This window comes from Acartia tonsa, chromosome 4 (assembly GCF_053477335.1).
Source record: "Acartia tonsa isolate MP-2025a chromosome 4, ASM5347733v1, whole genome shotgun sequence".
Classification (NCBI taxonomy): Eukaryota; Metazoa; Arthropoda; class Copepoda; order Calanoida; family Acartiidae; genus Acartia; species Acartia tonsa.
The window spans coordinates 13,007,323-13,033,620 of NC_137263.1; the positions used below are offsets into that span (position 1 = coordinate 13,007,323).

Consider the following 26,298-nt stretch of genomic DNA (forward strand, 5'->3'; position numbering starts at 1 on the left):
TATATGAAAGAATTTTTATTCAGATAAGACTAAATTACAAATAAATGAGGCAAAATAATAAGTCAAAATAAATGGTTCAATGCCTGACAAAGCGAAACTAGGAAGGAAATATAATAAAAACAAATGATAAATACCATTCCTTCCCATGATCCGTCAGGCATTGGGGTCAACTTTACAAGTTACGAACAATATGTATAAAAATGACAAGTCTTAAGGGTTATTTTTCATTTTTTTATAAACTACACCAAAAATAACTTATGAGCCTTGTTTTCTTTTTGATGAAATATAAAATATTGCGTCGGTGTTCTTTTTTTTTGCAATGGTTTGCAATGATGATTTACAAAAATTTATGGCAAATATCCGTGCGGATGATTTAATACATATTATCATTTGACTAGAGATTACTTGTGGGCGCGTTCCACTTTCAGCTTTTCTAGTTTAGATTTCAGTTTCATTAGGTGGAGGAATTTTAGATTTTTCGACTTTTTTTTATTTTGCAAGTGGTCTCATCAAAAAGTTCATGCAAATTTTCATATTTAGAGCATGAAAAAAATCACTCATAAATAAAAAAACAATTGAAATCCTTTCACCTTTAGAATAAATAAGATAACTAATTTCTAACACAAAAATTAGTTTAAAAATTAAAATACATATTTTACTGTTTAGGGGATGGGTCTTTTTTGAAATCAGGTTATATCATATGGCAATCAATAAAAGGGTAAAGTTTTGGTTTGTGTAATATGATGAACTAAAATGCTATTTGTACTACTCAACATAATCTAATGTACTAATACAATTATTCAATCAAATCGAAATCACGAAGAAATGTAGTTTTTGAGTCTGCTTAAGGCCAAACTATAAGATACTGTAAATGATGCAATAATCCTCAGGAATCGCGTGGTTACAATAATGCGCATAAAAATTAAACTTATGCATGTTTAAAATAAACTGCACGTTTCCTGGTCATTATTGAATCTTAGATATTTGAACTTTTTATGCTGATTATGATGTGTGAACTTTAGCTGTGTGACCATCTTTTCAGTCATCTAAAATTGCCATAAAAAAGGAATTTCTTCGTATTTCGATCCACATAATAATTTAAAACAAATCAATATTTTAATGATAAATATCAATGTCATAAAGACATTATTTTTACAAAAATATTCTGAACTAAATTAGCTGCACTGTATGAATAACATAGAATATACATGATTTTAACTCCTTACACTATTAAAAAAGTATTCTTATTTATGACAGTTTCATTATACTTTCTTCTATATAAAAAACATTCCCTTTAATAACCTAGTTTAATATTTTTGCAATTAAAGTTCCCTACATGATTTTTTTTAGTGTAAGAAATGTAAAATCAATTTTTACTTTATCCCCAAGACTGTTTACAGCATAGGTTTTTTTAAAAATTACTTTTTGAAGCTAAAATAAAAGGGTTTAATTACCTTATAAATTACCTTATAAAAGAATTTTGAAATATCTTTGATTAATTGAGTGAGATCCTTGTAAAATTTTTTTTAACATAAATTATAAAAATGTTGAAAAAAAGAGATTGCCTGAAATTTAGTCTTGTAATCAGGACATTTTTAAAAATAAACCAGGGCTTGGCAGCCGCACATTTACGCGTGGATGCCGAGCCCTGAAATAAACAATATTACAATACAATATCAGTCCCAATATTCAATTCACATTAATCAACAAGAATTCTTTTTAGAAATTTAAAAATTACAAAGTATCTTATTTTTGTATATTAATAAATTTTTTTTTTATAAATTTAGGCGGGTTCAAATAGAAACAAAGTTTTAATTTAATAAATTAAGATAAGCATAGAAAATTTCAAGTTTTAATAAGATTAAATAAAACGGGCAAAAGGCGTCATTCCAACAATATATTTTGTGAGTATATAATTGATTAGGATCGTGGCAGCTCTTCAAAATTTCGTTTGTAATATTATTTTTTGTATATTTGTATATCTTGCAAAAAATACAATAATAAAAGAATATAAAGGAAATTTTGCAAATCTACGATGATTTTAAGAATTATTCAGTCACAAATTATACTAAAAAATTGCTTCGAATGACAAATTTTGGCTCTTACCCTTATTTTTCTGAATTTTTAAAAAATACCAAATAAAGAACTAAAATGCCCCATAATCAGAAACATCATTTTTTTTAACATAAATAATACAATAATAATATACATAGCAAATGTTATTTAACAATAGTATGGCAAATTTTAATGCAAAAAGATTTGGTATACAAATTATTTACAGAGTTTGTGAAAACCAGTTGTGGGCACCAAAACTTTCAAGTTTTGAACAGCGGAGACATAATTTTTTTTATGAAGCTAGTTATTTTCTTATAGGAAAATATGTAAAGTTGCTTAGAAAAATTAACAAAATTAATGTAAATGTGTAGCGTAATATGTCCTTTATTTGTATACATTTTATCCAATATTAAAAGGTAGATTTAATATTTTAGAATAAGAAATGAAATAAGATAATTATGTTTAAACTCACAATTCTTAATGAATAACAGAGGTTTTTAGTTACATGTTTATGAAAAGCTCTCATATACAATATTAAAAATGATATGAAACGTAAAAATATTTCAAAAGATTCTTCAACATGTTTTATTCTAATAATAGGTATGAACAGAGACAAACATACAAAATTTTGGGAAAACTGTAACATATTTCATTTTAACTTTCTAAATAGTTTTGGCATCAGATTATAATATAAGGTGTTTTTTTTTAGGGGGGCAGATTAATAATTGAATAGTGCAAGAAATATTAAATAAATCCAGTCTCTTTTCTAATAGAAATCTGAAGACTCTAACGTTTTACAGCCCTTGGAAAGGGTGGCGTATTGTCCCTGGTTGGGGCCCAGCAGCGGTAGATCATTCATGTCCTGGTGGGCGCGCGCTGACCGGAGGCTGGCGTAGTGACCCTTGCGCCCCAGGGTCATGGTGGTGGATTGGCTGGCACCTGGCATACCAGCGGCACCGCCATATCTGAAAATATTAATATGATGAACTTTAACACTTTTTAAACAGATGGTTGTATCTTAATACAAAAGAGATAGTTCCAAGAAATTCATTTGCACTTATTATTGATCCAAACAATTTTAATAGGGCAGCCTTCTTTTATAATCAATCAGGGTCACATTTATATCTTATTTTCCAAGTTTGGCATGTTAAAATTGTCCTATCAATTTCAAACTTTTGATGATAGTTCCTGTAACAATTAAGTACGATTTAGAAAGCGCACTAACTCTATAACCGTCCAATAAAAATATACTAATTTTTAACTGTCTTGACAATAATTTTGGTATCATATAATCCTATTCAAGTGATTTTCGGAACAATGATTCCTAGGACAATAATGAAAAAAAAATTGCTAATTTTGTATAAATCTGAAGTCAAAAGAATCATGCATTTATACGACACCAGACTTATTTAGTCGTCAACATTTCCAAAACTAAGTAGAATGATGTCTGTCTGTCCGCCCGTCTGTCCCTTAAGATCTCGGTAACCACTGAACCGATAGGATTCTGCTCTTCAGGAAATATACCTACTGGTCCTGTGGTGGTTTTAGGCCATTTTCTTGGGGGGTGGAACACTCCCAACCCACCAAAAAAAATTTATTAAAAGATTGAAAAGAAAGCGTTATGGGGAACCCACAAATTTATGGTTCGCAGCACCAAAATATGTTTTTTTTTAAAAATATGTTCGAAATAAGTGGTTGCATCTCCAATTTTTTTTAATTACCTCTTGGGACAAAGCCCCTAGAGGCTAGGGGCGAAGCCGCTAGTAAGGATAATAAAGTAACAGGATATATGTGTATTTTTGTGTGTGTGTGACTTGACCGAAGGAATTAGCTAAACGCTAAACCTATATGGTTATGCTTTGAGTTGTAGCTTCCAATAGGTCCTGGGAAGGTTCATAACTATTTTGGGGCTGGGCAGCCCCCCCCCCCTCCCGAAAAAAAATGCCCCTAGAAAAGAAAGTGGCGTAAGGCGTCGCAACTGTATGACTTACTAGACTTCCCTTACTTTCTTCAATTTAAAGTCCTCTTTCCTCTTCCCTGCCCCCAGCTCAAGGGCCCCTAGAGGCATCTAGGGGGCGTAGCCGTTAGTCATACATATAGGATTGAAAACAAAATATTCGTAGTTCAGTCTATATTTCTTTCCGTTGTCGTCTAAGATTATAAAAAAAAGAAATCTAACTAATAAAAAATCTAAATTTATGAGTAATGGTGTATAAAAAAATAAAACATGCAAAAAAAACAAGATATAGGAAAAAGTTCTTCACAATTATGAAAAAAAAAAAATTTTAAATCATGCATTAATTTTTTAACAGAATTTCCGTGTCCTGAATTTAAAAAAGATTTGATTAATAATTATGTAAAACCAAATACCTACTATCTTTGGGGTGTTATTTAAAATAGTAAAATGTTAAGTCATGCATCAACTAAGTGCAATGTAATGTGTTGGCTCCAGGTTATTAAACATCTATCTAAAGTTAATTCTATACACAAAACATGAATCATGCCAAGTAGTAGAAAATTACGTCGAGTAGGTAGAATTTTGTTTCATAGGTTGGCGTCCAAGTGTTGTGTGGCCGGGATTCAGGAAGCCCTGGCCTGGGTGGTGGCCACCTCCAGGTAAAGTTCCAGACATTCCGTGGGGCATTCCACCGGGCATACCTCCAGGCATTCCTCCGGGCATGCCTCCGAGTCCTTTGCCGCGGTTCAGGGTGCCGATGTGACCGTAACTAGGTGAGGAACACAACCATCGTTAGTATTTTTTAGTTATTGCTAAAGGTTTTTTTTTTATTTAGTATAAAATGTTGCTTATGATCTCAACAATGTCCCTCAAATTGCAAAATACAAAATTATCAAGTAATAAGGGACTTTGAAGAGTATATTTTAAAAATCTAGGGATGTTATATTCAGTGTAAAATATGGGGAACGGGCATTTCAATCACACGCACACACAATTAAAAAATGTTACAAATTTTAAAAATCTTACCCAACACCAGCATGTATAGTTGGGGGAGGGGCAGCAACATTCCCCATCCCGTCCAGAGTTCCATTCTTTCCAGGAAACTTGGGCTGGCTGTGGCCATTCAGGGTGCCGTGGTACGGGGGAGTCTGCGGCGGGGTGTGGATAGTTCGGGATCTTTGGTAGGTGGGGGGACCAGGGCCAAGAGTGCTTGTCCTACCACGGTCTATTGTGGATAGGGGCATGTACGGGTCCTGGTCTTCAACCTAAATATATTTAATTTTAAGTGACATTTATTGCAAACTTGATAAGAATAAATCAAAATATAAGGTTTAAAGATTAAAATATATGTTATTAAGTATTCATTTACATCTTAAAGAAACTCTTAGCCATTACATGACTGTTTGTCTTAATAAAAAATTAGGAATACCTATAAATCTTAGAATATGAAAAAATGTAAAAAATTTACTCTGCAACCCTAGGTAATTAAAATTATTTGTAGAACCTACCTTAACATATTTTCCTTTGTGTTTGAAATAAATCCATGTGTGTGAGTTACACCAGACGAGAACAGTGAAGACGAGTGCGCATAATGCCGCGGAAATCATCATAATTACCAAACCAAACAATCCTTGGTCACATGCCGCCACGAGGGCACTGTTGTACAACCTAGTAAATAAAGATTAATTTAAGTTTTTGTAGTTAACTTTTTGAGACAAGACTTTGTTTTTTTTCAAGAAAAAATATTTATAAGGTTTTTGAAGTTTCATATGAGAACTGGAAGAAATTAATCAAAAACTTGAAATAATACTACTATAATGCAAAGAAAATTTCAAATGGCTATTAATGGGCGTTTCGTTGTATTTTCAAAGTAGCTTTTCTCCTATTTCTAGCCCCTGCTATAAAAACTACTCTGAAAATACGACGAAAGGGTCTATTCAATTTTGAATAAACCGGATCTCCTCTATACCTGTAAAGTTGGTCGCACTTGAGACTGTTGTTAAGCTCTCCCATGATGTCAATGGTTTGCTGTGAGGCCTGCACCATGTGGTCAAGTTGAGGGTTCAGTTGCGTGTCTGAGTACAGGGTGCGAGAGATTGAGCTCACACCCTTCACGTAGTTGTCAATTGACATTACTGCTCGTTGGGCCTCCTAATAAATACAATATTATAAGATATATAATATTATCACGTTCTCTCATTCATTGGTTTAAAAACATTGGGTACTTTTATTAATCTTAATTGGTTGGTTTAAACTAGCAGTGTAAAAACTTTTCAACCCAAAATTTTAATCTAAGTATAGGGTAATCATGTTTATTCTTAATGGAAAAGGCTTTTCAACATTCTTATGATATAAAGTAGTAAGTTATTTTTGTCTGAAGCTGAAGATACCTATCGGAAACTGATGGTCCCGTATTTTACTTTTCAAATAATATGGGAATATTCAAACTACTTTTTAGATCCCTCCGCATTTCCGCAAAGGATTTAGGCGAAGCAACTAGTAATCTATGATTCTATAAAAAGAATATAATAATCTGTTTGCAGTAAAAGTTGTTGTAAAAACTTTAACAATAGTTTTTTTACAATAAACTGACAAAACTGTAAATCATTGGGAAGCGTAGCAACTCTTACCTCAAGTCCTTCCTGAAAGGGGCTGGTCTTCGTTGGTGAGCAGGCCAGGTAGTAATCTGATATTTCCCCAGACAAATTATACCGGCTGTACAGGGTTCGCTCCAACCAGATCTTTGGATCAGTACAGAAATCTAAACAAAAATTATATAAATTGCATGATATGGACAACAAACATTTTTATGCTTATTTTAGGTTAGATTAATTAAAGGTTAGAAGGGTATCCGAAAGTGATGCTGATAATTGTCAACTTTTATAATGTAATTTTAACAAAAAGGCAGAATAATAAAAACAAAAAAAAATCAGGAATAGATTATTAATTTTTAATTTTACTCTCCGCGAAAAATTGTCAATATTACAATGCGATTCAATTTATTTCTGGGGCCAATAATAGTTATTTATCGCATTATATTATCAACAGCTTTCTGCGGATATAAAAATGTACCATTATAAGATTAAAACCAGGTTTTATTACGCCTGAGATGCCGAAGGCACGAGCTAAAATGACTGTTTTTAATCTTATGATTATACATTTTTATATTCGTAGAAAACTGGAAATAAAACAATGCTATACATAGTTTTTCATTATGGCTGAGAACCGGTTCTAATCAACCGGATATTAATCGGTTTCGAAGCGAAACCAAAAAATATCTTAAACAATTCCTGTAAACGTCTCTGATATTCAACATTTAATTATAAAGAGTTGCAGCCTTACTTGTATTTGTTTGTGAATTTATAAATACTTTAACCTACATCAAAAGATAAGTTTCAGATCTAACTGAAAACTTTTCAATTTTAAATGTTTAGGATAGCTGTAGTAGAATATCTAATAGAATATTTACAATTTATGTGCTTTCTTAAAAAGTATATCATTGAAAATAAATATTTAAATTGCATTTTTACTTTATAACATAAAGTTCTATCGTATCTATTGATCTATTTCTTATTCATCAGTTGAGTATGAAAAAATATTGCCACTAATATAATCCACCACAGATTTGGGATGTCTATTTGCCCGCTAAGAAAATGTAAACGACTGTACTTAATGATCAAAGGATTTATTATTACTTGGATCTTATACCAGATTATCATGTACTCTAATAAAGTGAAACTTGTAGCTAACTAAAATAACGATCCCTCATCCACCCCCTTTACCCCATCCCCACCCCTCCTACTGGATGAACGAATTGGCCAATAAATGATGTCCATGTTAGAAAATTAAATAGCTGACAAATTTCCCCCTGTCATAATATCCACATGCATTCTATATCCATTACTTATCATTGCAAAATATAAAGGTTTTAAGGGAAATTCCTGAATGAAAGCCTTGTCCAAGGGGTAGTATCTCCCCAAACCCCCTATACCAAATGTAAAAAAAAATAAAATACCTGCAATAGCAACTGCCAGGGTAATATAAATAGCCGCCAGCAGCCACAGCACAATTATGGAGAAGAGACCGCAGACAGAGAAGACAATGAGAGTTCCCCTGCTGTGGATGATGGCACCGATGAATAGGAGGAGACAGAAGAGGGAGCAGACGCCCAGAAAGCACATGGTCACTGGCCATCTTATAGTCTCAATACCGTCAACACTGAAAATTTTACAATTTTTGGTTACTTTAATGAATAGTTTTATGAAAATAAAAATAATTATTGGTATTACGCATAAGAAAAAAGGCAGTTGGACGGATAAGGCAATTTTTCAGACAGGGAGTTATTAGACTGTGAAATATACAAGTTTTGAAGTTTAATCACAAGTTCTCTAATTCGTTGACTTAGAAGCTTAGGCACTTGGGAATGTGCAAGCTAGCAGTATCTGAACTTTTTAAACAATTATTTTAACATACAGAAAGGGTAATTTTGTTTATCATAAATGGGAGTGTACATCATGTCTTATCCCTTATCAACAAGTAATATACTGAAATTGTTTAGGAAAAAAAGATAAGATATCAAATATCAGGATTAGAAGTGAATAAGTTTATTGGTGTAAAATTTCTTGCAAGTATGATTACTAATTCTATTTCAATTATATAATCTTAAATTATTAAATTGTGATAAAAACGATTAATATAAAATAACAATTAGATCAATATGAAGTGTAGCAAAAATAAATTGCTTACAATTTCAAAAATGATAATCAAGAATGAATGGATGAAGTAACTTCCAATCCTATTATTTCTTTATAATTGGCTAAATATCATCACAAAACCACAGGAAGGAAGGAGACAATGGGCTGTTTATTAGACTGGTCTTCAAAGTATTTAATTAACGTTTTCTTATTCGTTGGCTTAATACTTTTGAGGACTTCTGGTATTCTACAGATGGGATAATTTTGTATATCATCATTGGAGACGTACATCAATCTATATTCCATTATCTTATTCCTTTAGATCCCTGATAAAACCTAGTAATTATACTAATGGTAATTGTTTTGTCCTTGATATAGAAAAGCTGCGCTCATAAAAAGGGATATTTCTAGAAATGGTGTTTGACGAGCTTTGTTACCTCCTTAGGCAGTATTGGATGTCATAATTTGTTATGAGAAAAAATCCTTTTTGATTTATGCAAATTTCGATATATTTTGTCAAATATTTGCTAGGTATAGGACAAAAATTTTGGATTTCTTACCTCTTTGGAATTTGTTTGAATGTGATAGGTTTGTCCTGCTTGTCCCTGATCCTGAGCCTGACCTTGTCCATGTTCTTCAGGCCGTGCGAGATGTTGTGCAGCACAAACTCGGTCTTCTCTTTCAGCTTTCTGTGTTCACCTTCATCCTGGGAAATAATAACAGTAAGATAATCTTCTTTTGATACAAAGATAATTAAGTAGAGATAAAAAAAAACTAGGTAGAAGATTAAGATTTAGACATTTTCATCAATGAAAAACTGTTTATCTGTCAAACATGGTTTTATGTTGCGAGTAGCATTAAAAAAATAGAAAAGGCTTCTTAATGTTTTTAATTATGTACCTAGGTTGTTAAAGATAATCAAATTTTTACAGCTTTTAACTAGGTATATTTATTCATTAAATTTTTATATTTAGTACATTTCACAGTTTTGTCTTTATTTGTTAGGTAGGTACGAAATTGATTTAGGTATTTTCTATAACCTAACCAGAATGATAGTTATAAACTACTGCGAAAGTGGACTGTGATCACTGTATATCAGATTTGAGCCAGTCTAGTATCACGTCAGACTAGAGACATTAAAAAAATACCTACTTTTCAGTAAAGATGTGATATTTAAAACCTTGGATAATGTATGACAAAAAGTAAATAGAAAACTGGAAAAAGTAACTATCCAGTTTTAATCATGGGAATAATCACACACAATTTCAGACGTCTATCTTTGATGCAAAATAAAAATATCACACATTTAGGTATTAAAGAAATCATTGATGGGACAGACGGAAAAGGGGGGGGGGGAAATGTGGTGACTCGTCACACGACATACCAGCAATTTTATTTTGGATGCTACTCCCTTAGTTTTAGAGATAATTGGATGAAATCTTTTGGGCTGGGTCACTAATTACCCCAACTAGTGGTATCTTTAAAAAAACGGCGGCGGGACCGCCGCTCCCGCCGTCCGCCGCCGTTTTCCGCCGCCACCAAAAAAATTTTTTTTATTGCATTTCTCGCCGAATTAGGCAATTTGGAATCATTTGAGACCATGTTATTTTTTTCAAAAATTTTTCCCCTTACAAGCAACCCTGCGGGGGAACTTAGTCATTTTTTTCAAATTATCGTTAATCAAGGTATATCTTAAATACAGTAGGGTAACGTGGGGTAATTCCGGTCAATTTTTTTCTTCAACTTAAAAAAAAACATACTTCCCAAAAACTTTTTCCGGTTTTTAAGAGTGCAAATGAACGATATGGCAATAACGAAGAAGCCTGTCTTGGTCCCATTAAGATCTCGCAACTAGAAGTCGGTCAAAAATCGGTTTAAAGGGCGGCGGTTGGCCTATACCGGAATAACCCCACCGGTGGGGCTATTCCGGTCAGTTGACTTTGGGGGGGTGGAACACCCCCTTAAAATATTTTTTTTTTAAATATTAAACTATGAGTAGAAAGCTGAGGTCATTAGCTTTCTAACAGTACTAGTCGCATGCAGATCAGACAATTTTTTGACAACATTTTCCCCATTTTAAAAAAGTCGGTAAAATCGCAAAAAAAAACATCAATTTTTTTCATGCAAACTTTTTAAAAAAAATCATACTTTTTATTATATGATTAGGTTTTTTTAAGCTTTATACATAAATTAGAGGCAATTTCTGATTCGCAGGTCTTGGAATTTCTTGAAAAAAGTGATTTTTTCCCAAAAAATTTTTAATTTTAAAAATCCTGCCAGTTTTGACAGCAGTTTTTGATACAATTTTTCTTGTCTCAAATTGGCTAGGATTGACCTACAAGGGTGGTTAAGGTGTCTAAAGATGCAAAATTACATGCCTGACAATTAACTCGAAATGATATGGGGTCTAACTCTAATATTTCAACACATTTTATGCAACAGGAATTTTGAAAATGCAAAATTTTGAATATGTACTCTAAATCTTGGAGATAGAACCCATATCCTGGGGAGTTTTTGTTAGGACATGCAAAGAGCTTTCTATAGACACCTTAAACACCTTTCTAGCTTAATCCTAGCCGATTTGACATAAAAAATCAAAACCGCGCAAAAATCACGAACACCCTCTTATACGAAAAAGATGCAAGGGTTTCCTATGGGATTTTAAATCTTCTAGCGGTCTTTCTAATAGACATACCCCTTCTTACATGAGCCAATGCAGCTGATACATCTTCAGGCAAATATTTAAGGCGTTCCTTTGGGTGATATACTCTTCCCATTACTATAAAAATGTGTCTGAAAAATTTTAAATGTCTTTACAAATTGAAAAGCTTAGGCAACAAAACATGACATAATACAAGCAGTAAAATGACCAATAATGTACATCACACAACAGGCAAGGCAATGATTAAAGCTTAGGTCATGCATTTAGGTTGTTCATGCTTCCAGATCACCTGAAAAAAAAATTAGGGTATTATAAATTTATAAATACAGTAATAAAAAAAAGTAAAAAAAGTGACCGGAATTGACCATATTTTTGAGACGAAAAAAAAATTATGAAAAAATCAAGTTAGAACAACGCCTCCAATTGCAAACGATAAATGAATGCCATATCTTTCATTTTACAAAAACCCGCGGGTCAATAGGACTTACCATTTTTTCACAATTTTAGGTTGAACATGGCCTATTTTGAAAATTTTTTTTTGCAAATTTTTTGCAACTTTTTGAGGGCAAAAAAATCATAGAAGGAGTGATCTGACAAAAATTTGCTGAAGTAAGAAATGAAAGTATAGGCAATAAACTACAACTTTGCTTTTCTGAAGATCTCTCGCAAACGTTTAGAACACCGTTAAAAAACGGTTTTAAAAAAGTTGGTCGAGTGACCGGAATTAGACCCCCCTACCGCATTTACCCCACGTTACCCTAATTCTCCTGTGATTTTGAAGATATTGAAACAAAATCTTTTTAGGTTGGTAAGTTTAAAATATTTGAATTAAGAAAACGGCGGCGGGACCGCCGCTCCCGCCGTCCGCCGCCGTTTTCCGCCGCCACCAAAAAAAATTTTTTTATTGCATTTCTCGCCGAATTAGGCAATTTGGAATCATTTGAGACCATGTTATTTTTTTCAAAAATTTTTCCCCTTACAAGCAACCCTGCGGGGGGACTTAGTCGTTTTTTTTCAAATTATCGTTTATCAAGGTATATCTTAAATACAGTAATTCTCCTGTGATTTTGAAGATATTGAAACAAAATCTTTTTAGGTTGGTAAGTTTAAAATATTTGAATTAAGAAAACGGCGGCGGGACCGCCGCTCCCGCCGTCCGCCGCCGTTTTCCGCCGCCACCAAAAAAATTTTTTTATTGCATTTCTCGCCGAATTAGGCAATTTGGAATCATTTGAGACCATGTTATTTTTTTCAAAAATTTTTCCCCTTACAAGCAACCCTGCGGGGGGACTTAGTCATTTTTTCAAATTATCGTTTATCAAGGTATATCTTAAATACAGTGCTACTTCTGTGCTTTTAAAGATATTGAAACAAAATCTTTTTAGGTATGTCAGTAAAAAATATTTAAATAAAAAATGGCAGAGGTACCACCGCGGAAAATGGCGGCGGGACCGCCGCTCCCGCCGTTTTCCGCCGCCACCGCCGTTTTCCGCCGCTACCAAAAAAAATTTTTTTATTGCATTTCTCGCCGAATTAGGCAATTCAAAATCATTTGGGACCATGTTATTTTTTTCAAAAATTTTTCTCCTTACAAGCAACCCTGCGGGGGGACTTTCAAGGTATATCTTAAAATCATTGGTACTCCTGTGCTTTAAAAGATATTTAAACAAAATATTTTAGGTAGGTTGATTCCAAATTGCCTAATTCGGCGAGAAATGCAAAAAAAAATTGGCGCCGGAAAACGGCGGGAGCGATGGTACCGCCGCCGTTTTTTATTCAAATATTTATTACTGACCCATCAAAAAAGATTTTGTTCCAATATCTTCAAAAGCACAGGAGAAGTACTGAATTTAAGATATACCTTGATATACGAGAATTTGAAAATTTGTAGGGGGAAAAATTTTTGAAAAAAATAACATGGTCTCAAATGATTCTAAATTGCCTAATTCGGCGAGAAATGCAAAAAAAAAATTTTTTGTTGGCGGCGGAAATCGGCGGCGGACAGCGGGAGCGGCGGTTCCGCCGGTCCCGCCGCCGTTTTCTTAATTCAAATATTTTTTACTTACCAACCTAAAAAGATTTTGTTTCAATATCTTCAAAATCACAGGAGAATTACCGCAGGGTTGCTTGTAAGGGGAAAAATTTTTGAAAAAAATAACATGGTCTCAAATGATTCCAAATTGCCTAATTCGGCGAGAAATGCAATAAAAAAAAAAATTTTGGTGGCGGCGGAAAACGGCGGCGGACGGCGGGAGCGGCGGTCCCGCCGCCGTTTTTTTTTTAAAGATACCACTAGTTGGGGTAATTAGTGACCCAGCCCAAAAGATTTCATCCAATTATCTCTAAAACTAAGGGAGTAGCATCCAAAATAAAATTGCTGGTATGTCGTGTGACGAGTCACCACATTTCCCCCCCCCCTTTAAGTTAAAGAGCTGTTAGCCATGGCCGAAAAAGCAGCTATTAAAGTGTCTTTTCTTTCCAGCTGCGGACAACTTTACCTTGTAAGGTCCAACTTTCTGGAAAGGACCATCATAAAGGTTGTTGGCATTTCCCATCACGTGCTGCGACAACACATCATTAAACTTTTGGGCCTGAAAACAAACAAATATTAATAATTTAATACAAAATTAATTTTTATTGCATCGTATTATAGACATCTTTCTGCGGAAATTAGAATTGAAATTATAAGATAAAAACCAATTTTTTAGCCCCGAGGGACCGAAGGGCTGGACTAACAAAACTGGTATCATATTTTCTTTGGCTTAACAAATATAGAGACTTTTATTAAACTTTGATTGGTTGGGTTATTAAGTTGAGTGTCCAAACCTTTTAACTAACCACTAATTGTAATCTAGAGAAGCTGTAATTTTGTGTTTCATCATTGAGGATGTACATCAATTTATCGGCTATTGTTTTATCCCTTTAGATCCCTGGGTCGAAGGCATGGATTTTCATCGCGTTTTGAAAAAAAGGAGCTTTCTAAAAAACAACAATCAAAACTTATACCTGAGTTTGAGCATGGTCGACCAGCCTGGCCATCTGCTGTGTGGCCTGAACAAACTTGTCCGTCTCCTCGTGTACGAGATGGTTGCCCCAGAAGCCTGCCCCCAGGGCTGCTATACACACCAGGGAAAAGAAGGATAAACAGCACCGCACTGGTCGAGATTTCCGTTTCTGAAAATAAAATTGAAAATAAATTGACGTTGAGATTTGAACAAATTCATACCAGATAGCCTTTTTTTAATAGAATTTTAATGCAATGAGATGTATATTCTTTAGTAAATTACTAAATACTAGTTTGTTGTTATCAAGCTCTTTAGAAGGTTACAGATTAATAACAGAAATATAAATACTTGTACAGATTTAAGTAATCCCCAAGAAGAAATTCTCTATTGATTAGTTGGGATGTAGAAGTTCCAACATGGATTTGTTTGCTCTGCCACAATATACAGGTATTTTCTATATTTTAGGATATTTATTACCCATTGGTTCTTTATGAGCTATACTTGACCTTTCCTATCATTAAATTGCTCAAATTTTGATAAAGTGTAGTTTAATATCAATATGTCAAACATTTTCTAAAATCTTGAATTTGGAATTTAATAAAAAAAATCCACTTTAAAGAAAATGCACTTTATTCATTGCATTAGACGAGTTTATTAAGAAATACAAAAAGAGAGGGGACAATGGGTTGTTTATTACACTAGTTTTATAATAATGTTTTATTTTTCGTTACCCTAACAACTTTAGAGACTAAAGTGAATTTTGATTTGTTGTTTCATTAAGTTGAGTTTTCAGACAATACAACTAATTCTAATCAGTAGAAAGGGTAATTTTTGTATTATCGTAGGGGATATACATCAATTTATCTGCCATTGTCTTATCCCTTTAGATTCTTGTAAGAAATAACTACAAACTTGACTATGGAGTATGCCCTGAATATAATTTTATTCCAGACACATTGTACCCAGCCAGGGAGGGGATATTGGACTGGAAATCTTACTGGTAACCAACGTTACATTAAAAAGTTTTGTCATTCGTAGGCGATAATAACTTAAGGTACGAGCAAAGAAGCCTTGTTTTTAAAATAATTTTAATATTTAAGAAGGGGGCGGGAAGAAGGGTTTCTATGTTCCCGTAAGCACTTTGGGGATAATCTTTCCAATCCTAATTTTAATATACATAAACTTAACTTCCATTTTCTTATCACTTAAACTCCCTGCATTGTACCAGTTCATTTGTTGTTGGGACAGAATTGGGGATAAAGATTGCAATAAAACAAGATCAGTCTCTATGAAAAACCTATTCCCTGTGAAATGAAAAAGCTAACTGTGTTTTCATGTTTCATTAATCAAAATGAGATTAAAACAAAGGGGGGATTGGAGAGGATTTTTCTTCTTATTGATTTACACAGAGCTTTTTAAATTGACTTTCTTGAAATTGTACATAATATCAGGCTAGTCCCCAAAGTTTTACAATAACGTTTTCTTATTCGTTGGCTTAACAACTTTGAGAACTTTTTGAATTTTGATTGGTTAATTATGATGAGTGTTTAAACGTTTAAACCAATCTACAGAAGGGGTACATATGTGCATTATCATTGGGGATGTACTTCAATATATCAGCTATTGTCTTATCCCTTTAGTTCCCTGATCCTTATTCCTTTGCAAGGGGGGGAGAAAATTAAGTTGAGTGTATAAACGTTTCAACCACTAATTTTAATCTACAGAAGGGGTACATATGTGCATCATCATTGGGGATGTACTTCAATATATCAGCTATTGTCTTATCCCTTTAGTTCCCTGATCCTTATTCCTTTGCAAGGGGGGGAGAAAATTAAGTTGAGTGTATAAACGTTTCAACCACTAATTTAATCTACAGAAGGGTTAAATTTCTGTATCGATCATAGTGGAAGTACTATAATATATCAGCCATTTTCTTATCCCTTTAGATCCCTGATCCTTCTTCCTCTGCAAGGGGGGGGGGGGGGGGGAGAAAATGAATAGAATGAATAAACATCCTCTCATATCTTTCCCTTTCTAGCTTCTCTGTAGAATTTTGAATATATACAATACATACATATAACAAGGATTACAACATCCATAAAAGCGAAGCTCTAGAATGGTAGGACAAACGAACATTAACACTTGTCAAAGTGTCAGAACTGAATAATCAGAATATAAATGTATAAAAGTAGTAACAAAATTGAAAGCTGCTTAAATACAGTTAATGTTTAAAGACATTCTTACATTTTTAGTACTTGATTATAGAGATGTTCCGCTTAGAACATTGTACTTTATTGGCCTAGGAATCAGTATTCCAAAATCCAGATCAACCGAATTATTATATCACATTAAAAATTTGTTAGGTATTTAAAAAAGTTACAAGTCAACATGTTTAAAATGTATGGACGGGCGGACGGACCGACCTTAATTAAAGAAACGCTTTGCTTTTAACAAGTATAATTGAGAATAAAGGGGTAGCAAGCTAGGGGGGGGGGGGGAGGATTGGATGTTTTATTAAACAGACAAAAATATTTCAACGTTGTGAGTATAAAGAGAGAGATAAAATGACCATGACCAAAAGATCCAAGTAAGTTTACACTTGATGCTCTTCAAAAGAAAAAACCATTCCATTTTAATCAGCAGGAAAATCACATTTCCACCATAGGACTAAAGACGGATATACAAAGTGAATTAAAGAACTGAAATAGATGAGTTTATTGGATTTTACACCAGATTATCACGTATTCTAATAAAGTGAAACTTGTAGCTGGCTAAAATAATGATCCCCGCATACACTCCCGTTAACCAATCACCTTCCCCCTCCTATGGACGAACTGACCAATAAGTGTCCATGTTAGCAACCTATATTGACAAAAAATTTCCCCTGTCATAATATCCATGTATATTCAATATCCATTTTCTTAGCTAATCCATTACTAGGACCTGTCTGTATATATTTACAACAAAGTAAATTAGATAAATAAATTATATATCTTTTTTCATTAAATGACGGATTTTAATGAACTGTCTCACAATTTTTCATGTTCAATATTTTATTAATAGTTGCGATTCTTATGGTAATAGTTGTCCTAGTAGGTTATACCTTGATAACAATGTAAAGCGAGACTTTAAGAGTAAGTCGCAAGTGAACAACCATCCCTTAGATTGTACGACTTTTGTCTGAAAGTCCTAACATGGAAAGAAGTGCATCTATTCTAGGCATAGGCCTTTCCCTTACTTTTACTTTTAATATCGCGTTCCTGACAAAGCAGCAGAAAGAACAACTTATACGTCTTTAGAAAATAAGCGGAGGGGGCCAAGAATCGAACGCATTACCTCTTAGAAGACGAGCGGATGCACTAAATGTTAAACAACAGTCGCAGGTTCTTGTGAGTTAAGATTCATTAAAGAATTTTTGCTGGAACGTTAGAGCATCTATTTGAGAGAAAAGGGGGAGGGAGGGATGGGATGAAAGAGAGAAATATAAATATTAAGTATGCATAGCCTTTACAACTATATATTAATTGTAGCTTGCAAATATTATAAATTAGATATTCAATGTTGTTGAGTGCACAGCTTGTCTACTTATGGGGCCGGCAGTTTGTATTTATAGCACAACAGGTACCTATTAGGGATGTTAAAAGTGGTCCTATCAATTTCAACTCCAAAAAAATATTCTGGAGAGTTTAAAAATCGTATTATTTATTAATCTTCGCTTTTAAGTATGTTGTCATCCCTGTTTTAGTGCTAAATATTCATACAACTTTGTTTTTAAATATACTTTTTGAATATATTAAAAATGCTTTAGTTTTTTTTGCACAATTTATTTGCAATACATTTTTAATTGTTATGATTATGGCAAAGATATAGTTAATTTGTGTCACTCAACATAAAATAAAGGTTAAATAAAAACTTTCTCCTATGAAATAAAGAAGTAAGTTTTTTAAGTTCTATTAAAATTTCACTAGCCATCGAGAGTTTTCTATTTTCTATTAGGTCCTGGGATTGTTTTGTGCTATTTATCCATCAATTTTCTCCCTATTAGAATAAAGAGCCCCCAGATGCAAGGGCGATGCCATTAGTGTATCTAAAAAGTTCAGAGAAGCTTTTTCGTGGCCTTAAAATAATAGAAAGGCAAAAAAATATATATTACTATCTTATTAACTTTATACCAAGGTCTATACCTACTTAATTAGGTTTTTCTTGGTATAGTAAACCATTTTTTTTGGACTAACCATACTCTCCCCGCCCCCAGTATTCCCTTTTAATATTCATTGTGTAAGAGTAGATTTTTGCTAAAAATAAAATAAAAATTATACCAAGTTATTATTCTTTTTAAGGTTTTAATAGCAACAAGGATGACAACATCCATAAAAGCGAAGCACTGAAACGGTAGGACAAACGGACATTAACACTTGTATAATGTCAGAACTGAATAATCAGAATGCGAATGTAAAAGAGTCAAAGCAAAATTGTAAGTAAATTTGTTGAAAAACTGCTTGATACAGGATAATGATTATGGACATACTTACTTTTTTAGGACTTGATTATAGAGTTGCTTCGCTTATAATATTGTACTTTGTTGTCCCAGGAATCAGTATACCAAAAATCAGACCAATCGGATAATTAGGTCACATACAAATTTGATGTTAAAAATTTTAAAAAAATCAACATGTTTAAAATGGACGTACGGACATTCTGGTAATGATTAAAGAGTTGCTACGCTTTCTAACTCGTACCTAACTATTACAGGAATCACCATGCAAAATTTGAAATCGATAGGACAATTCTAACATGCCTAAATTAACGAAAAAAGCTATTTAAAAAGTAAAAAAATCAACATGTTTAAAATGGACGTACGGACATTTTGGTAATGTTTATAGAGTTGCTACGCTTTCTCACTCGTACCTAACTATTACAGGAATCACCACGCAAAATTTGAAATCGATAGGACAATTCTAACATGTCTAAATTAACGAAAAAAGCTATCCGTGACGGACGGACGGACGTACGGACGGACGGACCGACCCTAATTATAGAAAAGCTTCGCTTTTAAAAATGAATAAATTATTTAATTTTCATATCCTTTTCCGTAGACAATTTCTAGAAAATAATACAAATATAGGACAACATTTTCAACAACCAAATCACAACATGAAAGTTACAATTTTACATGTTCTGAAATATGAAGGAGAAACAGAGAGAAAGATTAAGGAGGCAAGATGTATCAATCTATTCAACACAAAGACAATAGGCCTTAACAATAGATAATAAAATTAGTAAATGATTAGCTAAATATTTTTTAAAAATTTTTTTGTTTGTTCAACAACATTTTTAAAAAAACTTCTTTTAGTTTACATAATAAAACAATAAATGAAAATATGAACTAATTCATTTTTTTAAAAAGAAATTTTCCAACAATTTGCTTAATGTTTTTTGTCAATATAACGGATATAGTAAATAATAGCTAATGGCAAAATAATTTTTTTTATTTTACAAGACCAAAAATTCTTACTTAAATTTTATTATCATATTTATGTATATACCTAGTTATCTCTTTTTTTAAAAAATATTTTTGGAAATATAATAGATATAGTAAATGATAAATAACTCCAATATCAAAAACCTTTTCCACACAATTTTTTTAAAATGTCTTTTTTTGATTATCAATAATAATGTATAAACAGTTTAACTTTTAAATACCAATTTTTTGTCAATATTATGGATATAGTAAATGATAGCTAATAGCAATTTAAAATTTTTTTATCTTTACAAGACCTAAACTTATAAACAAAAACTATTTATTATCATAATTATGTATAAACAGTTACTTCTTTAAAAATCTTTGGAGTACTCTAATAGATATAGTAAATGATAGCTCACTCCCATATAAATTTTTTTTCAAATTAACCTTCTAAAAATTGTTTTTTAACCATCAATAATAATGTATAAACAACTTGACCTCTAAATACTAATTTTATTCTACAGTATCTATGCAGCATAACCTAATTCTAAATACTTTATCAATAAAAGTAAACTTTAATTTTGAATGATAATTTAATAAAAAAGAAAAGAGTTTTTTTCATATAAAAATATTAAATAATAAAATTCATGTATATTAATGTATTTTTTAAACACCCCCCCCCCCCCTGCTGATTATTTTCTCCTGCTAAAAAAATCCCTTCCAGTTTACTTTTAACATCCAACTAAACTCAAGGTTGATCATATTATTTTCTTCTTTTTTTAGCAACATTTTCTGCCTTTATATTTCTACAAATTTCTTTATTTTTACCTATCTTTTAATATGTAAATTAAATTAATATGATTTATGTCATTTAGACTGAAGAGGGTGCAATGTCCACCGAAATATATTTCAATAAATAGCTGGGAAGTATCAAAGACTTTTTCACTCAGTGAATTTAACAAATATGAGTCTTTTGACAAGGTTTAGAAGTGTTTTTTAACCAGTAGAAACTAATTGGATACGAAGCCGTGATAATATAATAATAAGTTCTAGCAAGTAACTTCTTAATTCAAGAGGGAGGAACGATGTGCTTAACTGGTAAATTGAGGAACCCTACCAACTTTTTTTTTATATTTTCATTGATCCTATGTACTACTGTATTTTGGAATGAATTATGAAGGCACGCGGACAGGAAATTAAATTAGTATAATGTGTAGTCACGGCAAGGGACAACCATTATATGAATTAAATTAGTATAATGTATAGTCACGGCAAGGGACAACCATACTGAAAATTAAATTAGTATAATGTATAGTCACGGCAAGGGACAACCATTCTAAAAATTAAATAAACACTATCTACTTATTGCAGACGTACAAATGGATTAAAACTGGGTTTAAAAACACCATTTGTCATTTGGTTTTATGGATTTTTTGCCACGAACGCATAAATATGATTAATCCATTTCTTATTTTCCAGGGCCTCAGCTCCTAGTGAATTCACAATTTATTTTCCTATCCGCAGAAAGCTTTTTTAGAATCCATTATTGTGTATTTCATCAACAACAAAAAATATTATGCACCAGATTTTTCCGCAAGTTTAAATCATTAGCTATTATTCTTTATCCATATTAATTTTGTAGAAACTTTATATCCGCTAATGCATAAATGTATTATATACATTAATATACAAATAGGCCTATGATATTACTCTGATAAAATGCCATGTTTTTAAAGATAAAAACATATACTAGTTTTTAAGGCATAATTTGTTGAACATCGCACCAAAAATTATATTAATGATCAATTTCTGTCAATAGTAAGTGGGTTAAACTAAGCAATACTTTTAATATTATATAAACATTCTGTTGTTTTAAATCAATAGAACGACTCTAACATTTTAACTTAACGATCAACGATAAACTTTAAAGGACTTTAAAGACACAAACCTTGAATGTAGAAAATCTTCGCTTTTAAAATAACAATTATTACTCAATATTGAAATGATTACATAAAATATCTCACACTAGAAAGACACGAAATCCAAACTAGAAAATAGTTGACATCCAATTTAAATTAGTTCAGATTTCAATTTCATTTCATTTCTAAAGCTAAATTCCAATTTCGATTTAGTTTTCAACTTTTCTTGGGATAACTAAATGTTTTTCATGCAAAGCTTAATATAAATTTTCAATATGGATCTCCTTTACAGTGTAGCTACTCATAGGTCCTAGACAGGTTTAAAACTATTTTGGGGTAGGGTACCACCACCCTACCAAGAGAAATTGCCAAAGTACCAAAAAATATTACTTAAGACCCGCTAGGCGAAGCCACTGTATGACTTACTAGTTTTCCCTTCCTACAAGTTCTTTTTAAAACTACAAGTGAAAGTGGGGGGGGGGGGAGGGGGTTAACTATAGAAACTGAAAAAAATTAAGAGGCACCATCACTTTTCACCAATAAATGAACCTACAGTAGAGAAGGGGTAATATTGCATCATAATTGGGGCATGTACGTCAATTAATCGCCTATTGTCTTAACCCTTAAGATACCTAAATTACTAATTAAAGAGTAGCTGCGCTACTACAACTAAGTATTACCTTGTTATTCTTTGTGTCACAGCATCTAGTGAGCAGATAGATGAGTAGCAGTATGAGTGTGAGAATGAGCCAGGCTGCAGGCACAGATCCTATGATTCCCAGGCTCTCCAGGTATACCTCTGACTCGGGACGAAAACTGAAATAGAATAATAATAATTAACAAGATTAGTTAGCATGAAAACTGCTGTCTTTCTGAAATAAAAAAAATATTACTGTCCTTTCGTGTAAAGTCATATAAACCCTTTAACATCTTTGCCCTCTAAAATGACTTCAAAATCAATAAAAACTATCCGAAAAACGTTTGTGACTGTCTGTGATGGATGTACACACTACACAGTGACCTAGATCGGTTGGACTTGATTAAGACTATTAAATTGTATAGTAACTACGCCTCTAATAATGTATAGCATTAATGTATATACTTTTAAATGTAAAGATTAAGCAAAGATAACTCCTATAATTTACCAATTAGCCTCCAGGAATATACATCAACTTTTATACATTTCAGATAGCATCAAATTGTGAAATCAGGCATTCAGGAATAGGAAAATAATCTCGCATCGCCCAATATTTTAATTGTGTGTAAGTCTGCCATTATTTGCTGGTAAATATTGGATAATTTATCCGAAATTGTCCTTTCCCTCCCTAAATATCATGTACATTTGTAAAGCCAAATGTAATTAATCATTGCAATGGAAACTGGGTGATTTTAATCTCTTTAAATTACGTAAAATCTTATTGTGTTAATAGATTTTGAAATAAAATGTACAATAATACACGAAAATATGAATCTAAAAGATAAAATATCAAATTATCTGTTTCTTCTCTTTTTATGATGAGGTTTATTTCAGTTGCTAAAATCTTAATAATTAAAAAATAACACACACATAATATAAAATAACACCTAAATACAAAAATGAAACAATTTGATAAAAAAAGTTACATATTTCACAAAATGTGATTTACAAGTTTCAATGTACCTAACTAAGTAGTTATACTGTATAAATATAAAAATCATCATCAGGACAAGATTCTAAGAACACTAATATTAAGTTCAATTGAATTCATAGATCATCCAATATGAGTTTATACCAGGCTAAATTGTACAATATGGCAACCAAAATTGAAGATTTAAGGATGTAATAAAATGAAAACTTATTACAGAAATCTGCATTTCAAATTATGCACATACACACACACACACACACACACACACACACACACACACACACACACACACACCAACAAAACGAACACACAAACATACACAGTACAAGAATTTCTTTTTTCACATTAAAATTGAATGTTGTTAAAGGGGAAGGGTTTTCTCACTAAACATGCCAATTTATATTTTTAAAGTGGCCAAAATTACCCACAATTCGCATAAGCATTCAGCCTGATTAGTAACTTAGGACAAAAACAAGGGTGACTACACCCATAAGTAGCGAAGCACAAAAAAATCATGGAATGGATTAACAAATAAAGTGAGTTATAGAGCAAATTTTTAGTTCAATTAACATAGAAAAAAGAGAGAATTTGCAAAAATTAGTTAGATAATCACGAAACCTTAAAAATAACGTTTACATCTTATAACAGTTAGACAGACGGACAAAACAATGTATAGATTAGATGCGCATATGTCACTAAAATTTTTATCTGTCTATCTTTAATTGCAAACTAGAAATTCACATTTCACAAACTGACTGACGGACAGAAAAAGTAAATTATAGAGCAGCTTCGCTACTAAAAACTATATTAAATATACTTAACTAAGAGGTATTGTGTATGAATTTATAAAGAATTCATTAAAAATAATCTAAATTAAGGTGTAATTAAATATAATAAAAAAAACTTTTGAATGATTAAATCGATGCAATTTTGTTTGCAATTTGGTAGGAAATGTATTAGAGGGTGTGCTTTCACTTCTGCAAATAAATCATAATATTAAATCATCACATACGCATTACCAATATTATTAGAAGAGTATTATCTATCAAAAGGGCATCCAGTATACAAGTTACGTGGTCCGTCGGTTAGCAAGTCATGCTAAAGAAGACCAAATTTTTTTAAAGGAATTTTTCGTAATTAAACTTATTCTTTTATTCTTTTTCTTAGCTCTTTTGATGACCACCGAACATATACTCTATAGTTCACTTTGACCGTTTGTCCATGCATATTTTGTGGCGCTTATCTTCTTATTCATGTTGAAATCCTTGTTTTATTTGCCTTTGCGTCTTTTTGAAAATCTGGAACATTATGATATGCGGTCATGAGGAAGGGATCGCACACCGTATTTGAGGAATGCAATGCAATGGATTCATACAGATTTACACACACCCTCAACCCTCTTTCATTTACTCAACCCTGCCCTGCACCTGGGTAAAACTTGGACTTTAAGAAGTGAAGCAATAACATTATGATAATGATATCAAGGGGGGGGGGGGAAGTTTGTACAGTTATAGGAAATTAAATTCAGTATAAAAGTTTGGGAGGGCCGTGTGGGCTTATTTTTATAGTTATCAACCTAATTCTTTTTGTAGGCTCTCTTATATGACTGGATGTACACATAAAACTTTGAAAATTGAATTTCGGCACTTTCCTTCTTGGGGCTTGTGGAGCACAAAAACCCCCCAAACGCTAAAAATATGAGTTCTGAGCTTATTTTTAAAGATATCAACCTGATTTTTTTTTAAATAATACTTTTTAAACATAACTGAATCAACGAGCCATTACAGATTTCATTTTGGGACTTTCCTTCTTAGGGCTTGTGGAGCACAAAAACCCCCCAAACGCTAAAATTATGAGTTCTGAGCTTATTTTTAAAGATATCAACCTGATTTTTTAAAAATAATACTTTTTTAAAATAACTGAATCAACGAACCATTACAGATTTTATTTTGGGACTATTCTTGTGATTTGTGGAGCTCTAAGGGCTTGTGAAGCAAAAGACCCCCAAAAACACTAAAAATATGAGTTCTAAGCTTATTTTAAAGATATCAACCTGATTTTTTTTAGGGAAACTTTTAACATAACCAAACTAGGGAACCATTACAGATTTCATATTGGGACTTAACTTTTTCCTTTTAGGGTGTAGTGGAGCAAAAGACCCCTAAAAACACTAAAAATATGAGTTCTGAGCTTATTTTCAAAGATATCAACCTGATTTTTTTTAAATAATACTTTTTTAACATAACCGAATCAACGAACCATTACAGATTTTATTTTGGGACTATTCTTGTGATTTGTGGAGCTCTAAGGGCTTGTGAAGCAAAAGACCCCCAAAAACACTAAAAATATGAGTTCTAAGCTTATTTTAAAGATATCAACCTGATTTTTTTTAGGGAAACTTTTAACATAACCAAACTAGGGAACCATTACAGATTTCATATTGGGACTTTCCTTCTAGGGGCTTGTGGAGCAAAAGATCCCCCCAAAACACTAAAAATATGAGTTCTAAGCTTATTTTAAAAGATATCAACCTGATTTTTTAAAATAATACTTTTTTAACAAAAATAAAACTTTGAAAATTGAATTTCGGCACTTTCCTTCTTGGGGCTTGTGGAGCACAAAAACCCCCCAAACGCTAAAAATATGAGTTCTGAGCTTATTTTTAAAGATATCAACCTGATTTTTTAAAATAATACTTTGTTAACATAACTGAATCAACGAACTATTACAGTTTTCATTTTGGGACTTTCCTTCTTGGGGCTTGTGGAGCACAAAAAAAACCCAAACACTAAAAATATGAGTTCTGAGCTTATTTTTAAAGATATCAACCTGATTTTTTTAAAATAATACTTTTTTAACATAACCGAATCAACGAACCATTACAGATTTCATATTTGGACTTTCCTTCTAGGGG

The 26,298-nt window shown here is 32.3% G+C and overlaps 1 protein-coding gene across 2 annotated transcripts in view; it reads right to left on the reverse strand.

The window, feature by feature from the left end:
• The window catches only part of LOC145316135 (protein tweety-like), a 38,626-nt gene continuing 12,328 nt past the window's right edge, over positions 1-26,298 (reverse strand). Inside the window, exons 2-12 of one of the 2 annotated variants that reach the window (XM_080156455.1) lie at positions 22,437-22,572; positions 14,375-14,542; positions 13,867-13,959; positions 9,267-9,412; positions 8,028-8,230; positions 6,643-6,773; positions 5,982-6,163; positions 5,521-5,680; positions 5,039-5,277; positions 4,578-4,781; positions 1-3,020 (exon numbers count right to left, since the gene is read on the reverse strand). In XM_080156455.1, the coding sequence (XP_080012581.1) occupies positions 2,822-3,020; positions 4,578-4,781; positions 5,039-5,277; positions 5,521-5,680; positions 5,982-6,163; positions 6,643-6,773; positions 8,028-8,230; positions 9,267-9,412; positions 13,867-13,959; positions 14,375-14,542; positions 22,437-22,572 (1,861 nt within the window). In that variant the 3' untranslated portion in view covers positions 1-2,821. The remainder of the gene's footprint in view (positions 3,021-4,577; positions 4,782-5,038; positions 5,278-5,520; positions 5,681-5,981; positions 6,164-6,642; positions 6,774-8,027; positions 8,231-9,266; positions 9,413-13,866; positions 13,960-14,374; positions 14,543-22,436; positions 22,573-26,298) is intronic. The other variant, XM_080156456.1, reaches the window with a different exon arrangement.